Source organism: Leishmania panamensis, assembly GCF_000755165.1.
Source record: "Leishmania panamensis strain MHOM/PA/94/PSC-1 chromosome 33 sequence".
In the NCBI taxonomy this organism is placed as follows: Eukaryota; Euglenozoa; class Kinetoplastea; order Trypanosomatida; family Trypanosomatidae; genus Leishmania; species Leishmania panamensis.
This window is the reverse complement of record NC_025880.1, coordinates 718,106-732,722: the sequence shown is the minus strand read 5'-3', so window position 1 is coordinate 732,722 and position 14,617 is coordinate 718,106. Positions and strand designations below refer to the sequence as shown.

Genomic DNA, 14,617 nt, shown 5'->3' with positions numbered 1-14,617 from the left:
CTTCGGTTTCTGTGGACGGGTACACCAGCCTGGTATCCCCCCGCTCGCACACTCGATAAGACTACTCACGACTAGGTAGACTTAGATCCCTTTTCCGTCACCCCAAGGATCTCTGCTGTGATGCGTAATGAAGGGGGTGAGTGGAGAAAAGGCAGAAGCTCACAGTCACTCGATTCCTTGAAATCTAAAATGAGAAGAACGAACTGGAGTAAAGAGAAGATGAGTGCTTGGTGATGCATGAGATTGAAATGGCGGAGCGTGCGTTGTGACTCACATCTTGTCATTCTATCGGTTCTTCGGTCCTTCTCTTTCATTTTTGTGGCCAGCCTTCGAAGAGAAAGGAAAAAAGGGAACGGCAGAGAGGTGAAGTGCAGAAGTCGATAGGGGAAAATGAGGGAAAGATGAGGAGGGAGAAAGGGGAGGACAAAGGAGAGCAAGACAGGGAGAGAAGTAGTGGGGAAAAAGAGAGGAAGAAAACGCACGAAAACAAAACGAACGCGAAGAACAAAAATGGCTTCAGCGGAGGGGGGGACAGCAGAAGTCAGCGGAGACGATACGGGAAGGAAAGGGACAAACGAAAAAAAAAAAGAAAGGGACAAAGGTGGGGGTGGGTGAATAGTGAGGGGAAGGGGGAGGGGGGCACATCGGAGGAGGGAACAACAAAAGATACAGCACAAGCGGTGAAGCACGACGTAGAAACAGAAGGAAATACAAGATGGCACGCACGTGCCGAGAGAGTGAGCGAGAAAAAGAAATCCATTACTCCGCATCTTTAAAGGGGGCGCATACACACCTTGGAAAAAAAGCTACATAACACCACCAGCGAATGAGCCGAAAAAAAAAAAAGGAGGCAACGAGCGCCAGCCAGCATCTCAACTTTGAAAAGATAAGAAACATGGCTTGTAACAAGGGTAACGTCAGCACCGCAAAACTACATCCTTCCGCCCCCCCCCCCCGCCCACTTCCACAGGAAGATTGCTGCTTTTTCTTGCACGTCTCGATTCCCTGCCATACAACACGTCAGCTCAATTCCTCACTCTGCCCCCGGCCTGCCACAGGCCCATCGCGCGGTGCGAAGCAGCCCTAGACACGCATTGCAGCACCGCGCCGCTACAGCCCCAAACTCCTCCCACACCGCCCCGCTGGTCGCACTCACCGCCGCTCCCATATGCCGGCCGCCGCCTGGCGCATCTCGCGGAGCGGCGCAGGCTCCTCACACCAGTGGGCAGCGAGGGGTCGGGGGCGATGCGCTCGAGCCACGCTGGCTCGTCGTCCAGCATATGGGTGGCACAAGCGTGCTCACTGCGGCAGGTCGCTCCGACGCAGCGCTACCCAGGCCCTTACCGCCAACATCAGCAGCCACACATCGCTCTGACACCCCCGCATCGGTGGTACCTGGCCCTGCCGGCACCACGAGTGGTTTGGTGTTGGCAGGGGACAGGGGTGCTGCTTGGCTTCCCCACACAGTGGGGGTACTGGGGCCTGATCATCGCACGCGGAGGTGTCGCCTATCATCAGGAAGCGGGAAGGATCGGGGAACGACGAAGCGTGCGCTCCCTGCTGATCATGCGTCGTCGAGTCACTCGCCCTCGGGCATACTCGCATATTCAGTCTGTCAACTTCTTCCTCGACTCACCTTTTCCTCGGCAGCACTACCGCGTCGAACCCCACAGTAAGGGCCTCTGTGCGTTCTAACTCAAGCGCCGTAGTCTACGCATAGCTGTGGTCGTAAGAAGCCTTGAGTCTCATAACAAACTCTGGCGAAGTTTCCTTCTTGTGGACTCGGGGAAAAACTTGTCCAAGCAAGATGGTGCAGCTTTGGGCTGTGTCGTATCGCGCTGCCTAGTGTGTCTGCAAATATGTCGACCAAGAGGAAGAACCGGCAGTCATCGCTGAAGGGCTGTTGTGCCATGCATTTGACAAGGGTGAGAGGCAGTTGTATCGCGATCCTCGAGAAGAGCATGTATGCGTGAGTGCCACCCTGACGACGACAGACGGGGGCTGAGTCGAAAATGTTCAGTGGTGCCTTGTTGGGAGTGCTATCCCGGGTCAGGATACCGGTTACCCTGTGATGCTGCGTGTGCAGCAGGTATGCAGTAGTCTTTTCTCCGTAGGTGCTGGCCTGGTGTACAGCCGCGTGGGTCGGGTCTGTCGTGAGCATGGCCAATCGTGTGCACCTGCAATCGAGAGGCGTTGGCGTGTAATGCTGGAGAAGGCCAATCCACAGCTCGCGATTTGCCCGCTTCCCGTGTGGAACACGCCACCTCCTATGTGCATCTCCCACTGTCCTGCACCTGCACTGTCCCTCTCCTGGACACTCAACGGGCAGTCCTGCCCCCGTTTTCTCTTGAAGGCTGTTGCTGCTGGTGCTGCTCCTCCTTAGCGCTGCCTCCGCGGAATGCGCCTCGGCAGCTGCCCCGACTTGGTCCGCGACCCCTGTTACCGTAGCTCTTGAGTAGCCACCGCCGCAGCTGTGGTATGGTGTGGCTTTGCCGCATGTTTGCCTTCAGAGTCTTTGATCTGGCGATTCACCTTGTCAACTGGAGAAAATGCGAGAGTGTTCAAGCTTCCTCGCCATCATGTCCACATCTGCCACATCCTCTTGGATCCATTGGACGTCGTGGACGAGAATATGTATCGGCCACCAAGCAATGCGTTGTCCTTCAGTTTCTCGTGAAACCCTATCACAGCACTCTCCGCGCTGCCAATCAGGCCACCGCTTGCTGCCTTCACCTCAGTCTGTAAGAGGGGATGCGTTGAGCGCGCGCCACTTTGCGGAGAAAAGAGGGTACTGCAGTCTGGCAACTCGCTCACCGCGGGAAGCCACCGTGCCCCCCTGTCCCAGAGGCTGGCCGCAAGCCAATGATGCGTTTTGATGGCGTCATCAGTGCTGAAGTGGAGGATCCTGTGCATCAGTGCGTAGCTTGACTCGTTCAGGTCATTTGAGAAGGGCACGCACTAGCTCAGCCTCACCGCCACGGGAGTCAAATGGCCTTGCCGGGAGAGACTCATGGAACTCTCCTCTCCTCTGGCTCTTCGCGAGCTGCGGGCTTTTGATGCGTTGCTGTTCCCTTCCTCCCAAAGTGCCTCAGCCTTGATCGGCTCCTGCATCCACGGGTAGAGCTGTTACTGGTGCCCGCGCATACGTCTCTCCTCCGTGAGGTACTTCACGCTTTCCATGTTTGCTGTGGGTTGCCTCAGCGCTGAGAGGGCCGTCAGAATCGTCCTCCTTTTCTACCATCAGTTCCACCGCTGTGTAATCTGCCCCTTTACTTCTCCAGGAGTGCGCGAGACGATGTTTGCATTCGTCTGCTATCGACTCCGGTGTCCGACGTGTTTTCACTGCGATAATCTTCGTTGGGTAATGACTGGTAAAGCAACGAACAAAGCCTTTTTTCGCTTACCTAGCGTGTCGTGGGCAAAGAAGGAAAGAAGGAGAAAACTGTACAGAGCGAGAGGTGCGCTCTGTAGCTGCCATACCGTGGGAGTGAAGAAGAAGATAGGCGCAAGAGGCCATGCAGATTCGAGGGGATCGTTGGATCATGAGACTGCATTTCGAAGCCCTGTCCTGGGATCTAGAAAGCTAACCCTTTCACCGGCGGTAACTGCTCGGTAGTCAGTAAAAGCCCAGCACAGTATGCGCGATCTCTGACTTCTCACTATCGCCCCTGGAGCTTTGAAACACTAAGCAGACGCAGGAACGACGGGTGCTGGCCACCCCCCTGCGACAATTTTTTTGCATGAGGTGTGGAGTGCCAAACGAGAAAAAGAAAATGACTAAGAAAGGGAAGAGAGGGTGAGGTGTCAGTGTTCGATCGGTCTCCCTTTTTTCCCCTGTCGCATCCCACCTCAATTGCCGACTACAGCACGTTCTCTGTGTTGAGGTAAGAGAGGAAGAAACCCTCTTGCACCGCATGAGAATAAAAGAAAAAAAGCGAATAAAGGAAACCAAATCAGAGGGGAGCTAAAGATATAAAGACAAACGATAGAAAGGCAGAACACATGCTGGAGGCCAAGCAACAGAGAAAACGAGTGTAAGGCGAAAAAGAGGCAAAAAGAGCAAGGCAGAAGAGAAGGTGAGCGGAATGCTGTGACTCCACAGTTTCAGTGGTGCTCACTTGTCGGTTCCTCACGTTCGCTGCACATCGCTTCGTTCACATCATCCTTCCTTCGTCTCGCCTTCGAGGATTTTTAGTATTCTTTTTCGAAATCGTCGGTGTCGTCAGTATGTGCGTCGAGCTGCTCCCGATGATCACCATTCTTTCTGTTCCTGATCGGCTCAGTTTTGACTCGAAAAAGGAGGACACCTCCGCGTGCGATGGTCAGGCCCCAGTACCCCCACTGTGTGGGGAAGCCAAGCAGCACCCCTGTCCCCTGCCAACACCAAACCACTCGTGGTGCCGGCAGGGCCAGGTACCACCGATGCGGGGGTGTCAGAGCGATGTGTGGCTGCTGATGTTGGCGGTAAGGGCCTGGGTAGCGCTGCGTCGGAGCGACCTGCTGCAGTGAGCACGCTTGTGCCACCCATATGCTGGACGACGTGCCGGCGTGGCTCGAGCGCATCGCCCCCGACCCCTCGCTGCCCACTGGTGTGAGGAGCCTGCGCCGCCCCGCGAGATGCGCCAGGCGGCGGCCGGCATATGGGAGCGGCGGTGGTGCGACCAGCGGGGCGGTGTGGGAGGAGTTTGGGGCTGTAGCGGCGCGGTGCTGCAATGCGTGTCTAGGGCTGCTTCGCACCGCGCGATGGGCCTGTGGCAGGCCGGGGGCAGAGTGGGGATTTGAGCTCCTGCTCTACTCAAGAATGAATACATTCAGGAAAAAAAGTCCCGCGAATCGAGACTTCACTCACTGGCTCGCAGAAACTGGTGTGAGCCTTCACAAGAAGCCACACATCGACCACATCGCACACCTGCTCGTAATACAGGCACACATGCTCACGCACACACAGAAAAGGGAGGACAAGAGAAAAAAAAACTACATGAACAAAACACACAAAAGGTAGAAAAAAGCAACGGATAAGCACATGTACTTACGTAACCCTGCACACCCTCCCCGCCCCCACCTTTTGCTCTGCTTTATTGGTTCATCAATGCCACATCAACACACTTTCACGCAAGGAGCACATCTTCGTACAGGAAGAGAAGAGCCGAAAAGACAAGGAAACAAATCGGCACCTTCTCTTCTTGCGCTCAGCTTAGTAAAGAAGTGAAGAGGGAACAGGAAAAAAAAAAGAAAGGGAAAAACATGCACACACACTTACATATACATGAGAAAAAATAGCGAGTCACCGCCTTCGTGGTACGAGAAAAAAATGAGAATACAAGAAATAACGGGGATGCGCAGTGGTGCTCAAGAGACCAGGAGCGAGCGCAGTAGTCCAGAACCGACGAGGAAGAAGCAAACAAATAAAAATAAGCAATGAGCGACTGGATGTGTCATCCTTGCCCTTGTACGTCCAGTAGATGGATACCAGGTGATGGGGATGGCACGTGCATGCCTTGGACCGTCCTCATAACTCAATCACCACCACAACCATCCGCGCGCTCTCTACACCTCTCCAACAAAGGGCAGAGGAAGTACATTCTGCAAACGATGCTGGAAAAAAAAGAAGCAAGAAAAGCCCCACGAGAATGAGAGTGTGAGAAAGAAAGATGAAAACATCATTGAAGTACCACGCCCTCCGTATCATGACACAGAGCAAAAGGAGAAGTCTACTCGACAAATTCGCAGAAAGCCCTTAAGGGGAAAGGAAAGCAAAAGAGTAAACAGAGACCAAATAATCAGGAAAAAAAAAGACGTGACTACAGAAGACGCGACAACAACTCACGCTAGAAGATCAGTAACGATGGTACAAGACGTAGAATTATATCAGAGCAAAATAGCTCTCGGTCATCACGTAGGTGTCTTTCTTTTCAGAAAGAGCACTACAGGGGCGTTCTCACTTTATTTGCTCTCTGACCAAATGAAGGGGGCGAACGCTCACACTCAAGACGAGGGTCAGGCACTGGCATAGAAAAGCTAGCTTAACGCGATGCACAGACCAAGAGAGGTGTCCCAGGAGCAGAGACACAAACACTCGCACCTGCACCTACAAGCGCAATTTGCTGTGGCGTGTAGCGTTTATCAACAAAATGGAAAAGACGAGGGTGTGGAAAGGCAGGCAAACATCAACCCTTGGAGAAAAAGGATGTTTCTCGACTCCCCAGACGCATCAGTCTTGCTTCTGCTACCCTTCGCCTTTTCCATTTCATTTTTCTTCAGCATAGTCCTCAGAGTCGCTAACAATAGCCAGACCACGTGCAAAGGTGCACTTGTTTGAGAGTCGACCTCATCACTGCCATCCTTCGCAGGCCCACCTGCTTCACATTACTACTGGCACGCTCTGGGGAGAAACCCCACATTCACCTCTTATCCAGCTCAAGAGTGCACTCTCCCAAGAGTCAGCAAGGCGATTATCTCTTGAGCAATGGAAGCTGCGGCGTAGTGACCGTTGAAGGCTTCGTCACAGCCTTGCCCCGGGTCCCAGAACCGTTCTGCCGAGGAAGTAGAGATTGCCGGCCCAACACCTGCCGAGGCGGTACAAGGTGCATGCCGCTGAGCTGAACAGCTCGCCTTTCCGACAGCATCGATGACGCCTCACTTGCACCCACACGCTGGTTTCTTGCAGCGGTATGTGCAGCCCCGTCATCACACACGACGGGTATGTTGCATTGAGCGCTGCGCTGCAGAAATCTGTACGGCGGCGTTAGCGAGGGTGCGGCAACGGCGGATGGCCCAGGAAGAGGGAGAGGAGGGCTGCCGCGGGTCTGCAGCGAGAGCTCCGTCAGCCCACCCTTGTTGCGTGGATCTGACAGTATTGCTGCGAGGTGTCTGCAGTTCGGCGATACCCCGACATCGTCGAGATTGCTAGAACTAGCGCCTTCCCTAAACGGCGGCAGCTCTGACGGTAGCATATACTCTCCCGCGTGCGGTCTGCCTTGTATCGCAGCGGGCTGGGACGCCTTGGTGGGTGACAAGTCTACTGGGTTGAGACTGACCAAGTGCTCCCTGCGTTCCCTGACTGCCTCCCCTCTCGCAGACTCAGTCGATAACCCAGGCGATGTGATGCCGTGGCTATCCCTCCTGGCTGATGCACTCGCACTCCTCTGGCGATCCCCATTTAATTGCGACGTCCTCGTCGTGCTGGGCCATCGCGAAAGACTACAAAAGTCGATGGCGCCACCATTCCTACCCAATAAATCCACAGTGTGCGTCTTCGCTGTAGTACCCTCGTACTCTTGAGGCAGCTCTAACACACTGGTGGGCACGTCTCCTGCGCTGCTGTTTCCTCGTGCGTTGCCGACGGCACCACTGTTGGTGTTGCTGTGCGATGCACTCGGTGATGCCTCGTTCTCAGATGAGTGGGCATTCCTGTCGCGGGAGGTGACGATGACGGGGTTGGCGCTAGAGTGCAAGGTGACAGGTGATAGCACCTCTGGCGAGAGTACTCCGCCAGCGAGGCGCAATTGCGGTCTTGGGTTGATCACTCTCGTGACGACCCCGCGCACGGAGACGGGGGATGAATCTTTATTGGCAGTGATCATGAGCCCACGCGAGTGCTTCTCTGCAGAGGACTCTTCAGCACCCAATGGTGCGTGAAGAGATGTCGAGTTATTCAGCAAAGCAATAGCCTCACCCGGTATTTCAACGTCTGCCATGTCTGTGGAACGTCGCTGCCTGCCGCGCTGCAGGCGTCCGTTGTGCCTTTGCGGCACTGACGCCCCTTGGAACTTCGCGCCTGTCGATTGAGCCGCGCCGCGCGTCACAGTGCCAGAGAATGCGTCGCGAGAAGGCGGCAATGTGTTCACACGTGAGGCATTGTCACCTGATGTGTTGAAGTTCGCACTGCCTGTGCACGTAGTGGGTGGTTGCAGCAATGGTGCCGACCGCTGCGCCTTTGGGGGCCCAGCACTTGGCCACAGCGAATCAATGGGTGCCTCCCGTGCCGTGGAAAGTGACCCCACGATGGTGGACATGGATACCTTGGGTTTAAGCGGTGCAGCAGGCTCTTGAGACATGCACTCCTTGAGTGACCCGGATGCAGAGGCGTTGCTCTCCTTTGTCAACGATGACAACCCCGGCTTCTTCTCCTCTGACTGGGTGGGAAATACAAACTTGTCGCAGATCCAACGGTGCTTCATCGCCTCGCGTGGCGAGACCCGCTGTGACGGGTCCCACTGCAGAAAGAGGCGTACAAAGCTTAGAAAGTCATCGTCCTCTGAGACGCCCAGGAACTTCGACAACGATCTTGACCCTGTCTCGCGTTGCTTACCCTCACGCGTCGTGTGGGGCCGAGGCTTGTAATGACCGTCGAAGAACTCGCGCTTCCGCCTTGCAGAGGAAGCTTCTATAAAGTTCTGTGGCGGTGGCCCTAGATACTCCATAATGCACCCTAGCTGGTCCTTCTCATCATTGCCGGGAAAGACGGGATCGCCGTTGGCCAGCTCGCAGAGTATGCAGCCAAAGCTCCACCAGTCAATCGCATTGTTGTACTTCTGCTCCATAATCACCTCTGGCGCGCGATAGAAGCGCGACTGAATGTACACGTACACGCTTTTCGTGTCGATGCTCGCAGAGCCTAGATCGGCCACTTTCACGACAGCCGGGTCATTGTCGCGCAGCAGAATGTTCTCGGGCTTCAAGTCGCAGTGAATTATGTTCTCGCGCGCTAGAAATGACAGTGTCACCAGCATGCGCGCAGCAATGCTGCGGATCAACGGCAGCGCCATCGGGAAAAAGTCCTTCGTTTTAAGGTACTCATATAGGTTGGCACCCAGGAGTTCGTAGCTGATGCAAATATGTCCACGAAACTTGAAGTTGTCTATCATACGCACGATGCCATAGAGCCCTTTCGGATCACGGTCGTTCACACGTTGTAAGATGCCAATCTCCTGGTCTGCCTGTAGTACCTTGCGGTGGTTACGAATGAGCTTCACAGCTACAATCGATCCGTCAAAATGATCAATTGCCTTGAATACTTGACCAAATGCACCGCTTCCCAACTCCTCGAGAACCTCGTAGCGGTAAGCGATGTGGTCCTTGACTCGGAAGATGTATTCACCCTCCTCGGTGTCGTACCCGTCATTGTGACCGTTGTTCGGCGACTTCACCTTGTCGACGCACCTTTGACCAGCATAATAAACTGCCTCGTATTGCACTATCTCTTTCCTTTCGTACGCCGTGAGGCAGTCACCGAAGTGATGCATTGCCTCTGACGCAGAGATAAGAGAAGCACCCGAGGTGCTCAATCCATATTTGGGGTGCATCGCTATCACTTTCTAAACCGTGAGCAGAAAAATGGCGCGAAAAAAGGGCAGAAAACAACGCAACCCGTGCTGACACGAGTGAAGACAGATGCGGTGAAAGCACAAAAAAAAAAGCGAATGCAGTTGCAAAGTAGTACATAAAAGCTCGATTGATTCAGGAACCGCGCATGAATCCACCGAAGTCTCTATGTCACAGTGTCAATACACACCACGTTCAAGGTGTGCCTCACCGCCGGGATGGGGCACACACAACCTATGTGAATGTGCGAGCTTCATGTGAGGAGGGAAAAGGGGGGAAGAAGAGAGAAAAGGTAAATTTCTCCCCTCCGCATGCGCAGATATTCCTATGAGCTGTAGTGACGCGAATAGTAAGGATTGAGGAACGCTAACAAGGAAGAACGAGGAAGTGGAATTGGAGGTGATGAATGGTATCAGTAGAATGTAGAGCACGCAACTTGCATAAGAGAGGCAACGTCTTCGGTCATCAGCGATTTCTGTGTGCATCGAAAAAGTTTGCAGTTGCTCCCTAGTTATTTGCTGCAACTGATATCAGCCTTCTTTGACAGCGTCCTTGCAAAGACAGTTGTGTGTGTGTGTGTGTACATTCTCACGACACTGCATATCAGGGAGAAGAAAAGCAATGGTGTGTGTTGGCTATCGATACGATCTGGGTAACATGCTGGTTAGTGTCGACTCCATGCGCTGAATCATAGTATACCACTCCATCCATTCGTCCGCTCGCTCCACTGCATCCGGCTCCACAAGTTCGAAGAGCCGTTCCGAATAGTCTTCAAAGCCCATTGGCTCATAGGTGTGTTCTGACAAGCTTCGCCCACACGGAAGGCGCAAGGAGCGGGCCCTGGCTTCACCTCTCGCCACGTCGAGGAAGCGATTAGGTACCTTTGTGTAGCGGATAGTATATCCCATGCGGTACCACAGCACCTCAGCTGCACAAACGACTGCCTGGCAAACGCACCGCTCTCCAGTCTCAGGGTGGAATGCACTCAAGCACGGGTGGCCATAGTCACAGATGAGATTCTCGTTGTTATTTCGCAGTCGACGAATGTTCATATCCTCTGGAGTACTCAATAGGGCCTTGATGAGTTGGCGAGTATGATCTGCGATCGTAGCTCGAAGAGCCTCGTCCAATATGCTGTTGGCTAGGAAAAGGGGGACTGCATCGACGTCGCTGATAGCATCGGCGGCCATTTTGAGGAGACTTAGCTCTGTACCTCTGCGCTGCAGTTCAGTTTGCCACTTTAACTCTGCGCGCGCCTCCATTATATTCAGGACGCGTAGTTTGTCGGCTCGTTTTTCCTCAAGCGCAGCTACGCGACTGACCTTCTCCTCAGCCAAAATGAGTGCACGATTTTGAGATTCAAATGCGACTGCATCTGTCAACCCCTGTGCTACACGCGACTGCCAGGCCTCCGCCTTTGCACGCTGTAGTATGTAGTGATTGTGAATGCTATCCGCCGCCTGCAAAGACGCTGACTCCTCCAATAGTACATTGGGATCGAAGTCTGAATCAAGCAAACCGTCCAATAGGTTGTTCTCTTTTCCATCCTCATGCAGAGATGCGTCATTTTCCGTTAGGGCATCAAAATAGGCAGGCGCTAAAACCTGAAGGGGTCTGCAGAACGCAAGAAACAGTGCTTCAATCTTTGCACACATCGCTTCATTGTAGATTTGCCTATTTGGATCTGTCTCCCGTGCCTTCAGTACAATTTTCCGCAGCCTTGGTAAACCATCAGCGACGGCCTCGCGAATTTGGCTTGAGAGTAGGTGCATGTGCTCAGCATCACAAACAGGTAGATGGGAGTCAACATCACCGACCACACTCTCGCTGCAGCCATAATGGTCACCACCTGTGCAGCACGCCTTTAAAGCAAGCACATACTCAGTGAGAGTCTCAGTTAGCGTCGTCAACTTCTTGAATTCGGTCATGTAAGGAGTTCCTGTAAAAGGAGCCGCCAAGCAGTTAGAAAAGTTGCTTCATGAGTCCAGTCAAAAGCGTATACCGAAAAATGACCAGCTTCGAAAAGCGCAGAGAGCCGTGATGTAGTAAGTCAAGCCCTTGTTCCTTTTTCCGGTGCATCTAGAGGATGGCATTTGCTCTCGATGTGTTAGCTGCAAAGCAAATTTCTCATGGCTTATTCAATCAGAGGAGTAGCACCATCGCTAGCGGAACGCTTTTCAACAGCGAAGGCTTGTTCTGTTTTTTTTTTTTTGCCTGTCATATGGGTATTCTTGTAAGTTGTGATTGAGCTAGTTGCAGCCTCACCAGTCATAAATCCCTATTCTGCAACCTCAAGCAGGTGCATAGCTCCTTGACAAAATACTCTTTGTCCACAATGGCTTTGAAGGCATTTACGGGGACACAGTACTTCCGCTCTACCTCCATATCAACAATGCTTTTTGCGCCGTGTGTCTCGCGGATATCCACGATAGAGTGCTCACTCCCGATAAAGATGTTATCGTCAAAGAATACAGAGTAGTAGTTTGGATCGTTCTGCGAAATTGGGTATACCTTTCCGCCAGTCCGGTGTTCCGCTGCCTGTGCCCAGCTAGGGTAGTAATCCACAAGCCCACCTACGTTCTTAGAACGGGAAAAGTACGCCACCAAGTGATCTTTGAGATCGGCAAAAGACGTCTTGCAAGCCGACGTACACCCAGGCACTTGGTGCAAATGTTCCAGTACCTTGGCAGGATCTGTCTCCTGAAAGCTTGACGTGAAGTATGACGAGAGCGACACACGAGGTCCGTAGCAGATGTATATGTCATCAGCCTGTCGAAAAAAACTCCCCGACAGTGGCTCAACATAGTTCTCTTTCAGCTCCTGCAAAACTGGACCAGAAGGCTTGCACGCATGCATGCCAAAGACGAACGATCTCCACTCTTCCAGAACGGCGCTCAAATCGCTACCGAACGTTCTGAAAATGAGCGTGAACTGCAAGCTAAGCTCTGAGAGTGTGTTGATCATGTGGAAGAACGCAGGGATAATGTTGTAGTACCCGTCACTATGCCCCAAGTGTTGACGCTGCAGATCGACTAGTGGTGCATATGCCTCACCAGCCTCCCCAGGAAAAGTGAACTTCCTCGTAGCCTGTCGACGGAGATTTGATACCGTCCTCCACACAGCATCCCGCTCTGCCTTTGATAGCTCCTGCATCCCCGGAGGCGCGCAATATAGACTGTCAATGTACGTGTCATACGACATGATGGGACCACTGTAGGTATCGGGTTGTGCGACCGGTGCATCAGAAGGACCGTAGAGAGGCCGCCACTGATTGTCGGTAGGGTCGATATAGCCATACGTGTTAGCGGCAACATTACTATTTAGAACATCATCCATAGTGCGCCCACCCGCCTGGTCGACCTGGATAATAGTTTTGTTGATGTCCATGTGAATCACAAAGTGCTTCTTCGAGCACCGCTGGAGAAGCTGACGCGACATCCTGTCAGCTCTTATGTGTTCATATGAAGTCCAGGGGGTAAAGCTACTTCAGACTGAGAAAAGACACTAAGAAGCAAGGCATCAACAATGGGAAGGAAGAGCGTGTGGCAAGCAAGCAATGTATGCGGCAAAGAACACCACTGCCGCTAGTGCGTCAAAACAGAACCTTTGAGAACAACAAGTTCAAATCACCCTGTGTCCGCTATCGGAGCAGAGTAATTGTAAGGTGCTTTAAAACTGGGTGAAGTAAACCCGGCCATCTATTACTTTTATTTTCGCTATTGTTCAATGAGACTAAAAGCAAACTATGTCACCCGACCTAACGGCGCAGCAAATGCCCACTCGAATAGCCACTGAATTCGAAGGGGACTCTGTCCAGTGATGCGAGGAAACACCTCTAAAAAGTACCACAATACATGTCCGAGAATGTTGCCCAAGACCTCATTTGACATTCCAGAAACCATTGTGTTCATAATCATTAGCACAAATGGAAGAAGGCGCATTGGAACGGGAACCACGAAAAAGATCGCGACTTCTATGTCGTTGAAGATGCGACTCATAATGTATGTCATGCATGTGCCTAGCATGTAGCTTAAGTACGGCACATCCACAATCGACGAAAACCTCAGGCCCAAAAGCGAGCAACCGACGATCAACAGCAACAAGATGTAGTCGAGCGGTCGCCTGTTGTAGTACTGAGCTTCAAGGTAAGAGCTGACCAAGTAGATCCACTGAATTTCCATTATGCAATGAGCGCTGATTGGACCGAAGTAAAGGAAGTTAGTGACCAGACGCCAGTACTGATGTTCTTTGAACACCAACGACGGGCTCAGCAGCAAGTAGAGAGGATGAATCACCTCCAGCGATGACATGACACCTAGCATCCCCATCAGCCCACAGACCACGAGCGTAATGGGAGTCTCCCGCAGGGCATTCTCAATAGCGTTGTTCATTCGGAGATGAGTCGCACCGTACCTGTATATGTGTGTGCAAGGAAGCCGCCCTCACTGCTTTTAAAGTCCTTGCGATGCCTCCACTAATTGTGTGGTGTGTCTCCAGAACCTGCAAAGAAAAGGACAAAAAGGAAGGTAGAAAAGCAAAGGTTGATATTTGAATTCAGATGCCTGCAGTGAGTCCCCGCACACCATCAGCTGCTCCTCAGTTGCAGATATAATACCTGTATCAAGTCACCCTCGTTCATGTGAAGAATGGCGCTTTGTGACAGGCTCTGAACCTTTTCCACTGGCTCAATCTGGTACTCAAACAAGAGATGATCGTTGCCTCCCTGCGTTGAATCCAGACGCAGTCTCGTGGTCTTCTTTCACTTCAAATGGTGTAGGTGGTAAAGGCTGAAAACCAGACCGTGCCTTCACGATTCCCCCGACGACTACCTCAGAACCCTCACTCACCGCAGCCCCCCCCCCCCCCACTGACGCCCACAACAGCTCTGAAGCCTCCCAGATACTGTAAGAAGCGCATCTGTTCCACTTGTGCAACATTTGCTAACAAACGATACGAAAAGGGGTTAAGACACGCGTGGGATAGTGAAGGCTGGTGCTGGGTGTCCTCAAGGCAGTTCGATCAGCATGATACTCTGATGGGCCGCTGCAAATCAGCGACGATGCCAATATGGTAAACGAGTTCTTGAAAGCATAACGTGTGCTGCTAGCGACTGGACTGAAAGCGATCTTGCAGCAGGAAGACAAGGACTGCCTTGCACACATACAAAAGGGAAAATGAGCGTTGCATTAACAGTGTCTCCGCACTGCCGCCTCAGAGCCTTTGAGAATGGGCCTCCTCGTGCCAAACTCAACAATATCTTGCTCCCTTTCGCTCTGTTCCTCCCCTGCCGGCT

General features: G+C 52.7%; 4 protein-coding genes across 4 annotated transcripts, besides 2 other annotated features; all 4 read right to left on the bottom strand.

Moving 5' to 3' along the window:
- Nucleotides 1-982: 982 nt before the first annotated feature.
- Nucleotides 983-1,519: a repeat region.
- A 2,782-nt stretch (nucleotides 1,520-4,301) lies between these two features.
- Nucleotides 4,302-4,812: a repeat region.
- Nucleotides 4,813-6,452: 1,640 nt separating this feature from the next.
- On the bottom strand, nucleotides 6,453-9,305 carry LPMP_331910 (protein kinase, putative; the record flags this gene model as incomplete). The annotated part of the gene is made up of 1 exon (XM_010703980.1): nucleotides 6,453-9,305. One exon carries the CDS (start codon nucleotides 9,303-9,305, stop codon nucleotides 6,453-6,455), a length of 2,853 nt encoding a protein of 950 aa, XP_010702282.1.
- A 654-nt stretch (nucleotides 9,306-9,959) lies between these two features.
- On the bottom strand, nucleotides 9,960-11,252 carry LPMP_331900 (hypothetical protein; the record flags this gene model as incomplete). Its single annotated transcript, XM_010703979.1, has 1 exon — nucleotides 9,960-11,252. The coding sequence occupies one exon, from the start codon at nucleotides 11,250-11,252 to the stop codon at nucleotides 9,960-9,962; it is 1,293 nt and encodes a 430-aa protein (XP_010702281.1).
- Nucleotides 11,253-11,592: 340 nt separating this feature from the next.
- Nucleotides 11,593-12,762, bottom strand: LPMP_331890 (hypothetical protein; the record flags this gene model as incomplete). Its single annotated transcript, XM_010703978.1, has 1 exon — nucleotides 11,593-12,762. The coding sequence occupies one exon, from the start codon at nucleotides 12,760-12,762 to the stop codon at nucleotides 11,593-11,595; it is 1,170 nt and encodes a 389-aa protein (XP_010702280.1).
- A 305-nt stretch (nucleotides 12,763-13,067) lies between these two features.
- LPMP_331880 (der1-like protein, putative) lies at nucleotides 13,068-13,715 on the bottom strand (the record flags this gene model as incomplete). The annotated part of the gene is made up of 1 exon (XM_010703977.1): nucleotides 13,068-13,715. One exon carries the CDS (start codon nucleotides 13,713-13,715, stop codon nucleotides 13,068-13,070), a length of 648 nt encoding a protein of 215 aa, XP_010702279.1.
- Between the last annotated feature and the right edge of the window lie 902 nt (nucleotides 13,716-14,617).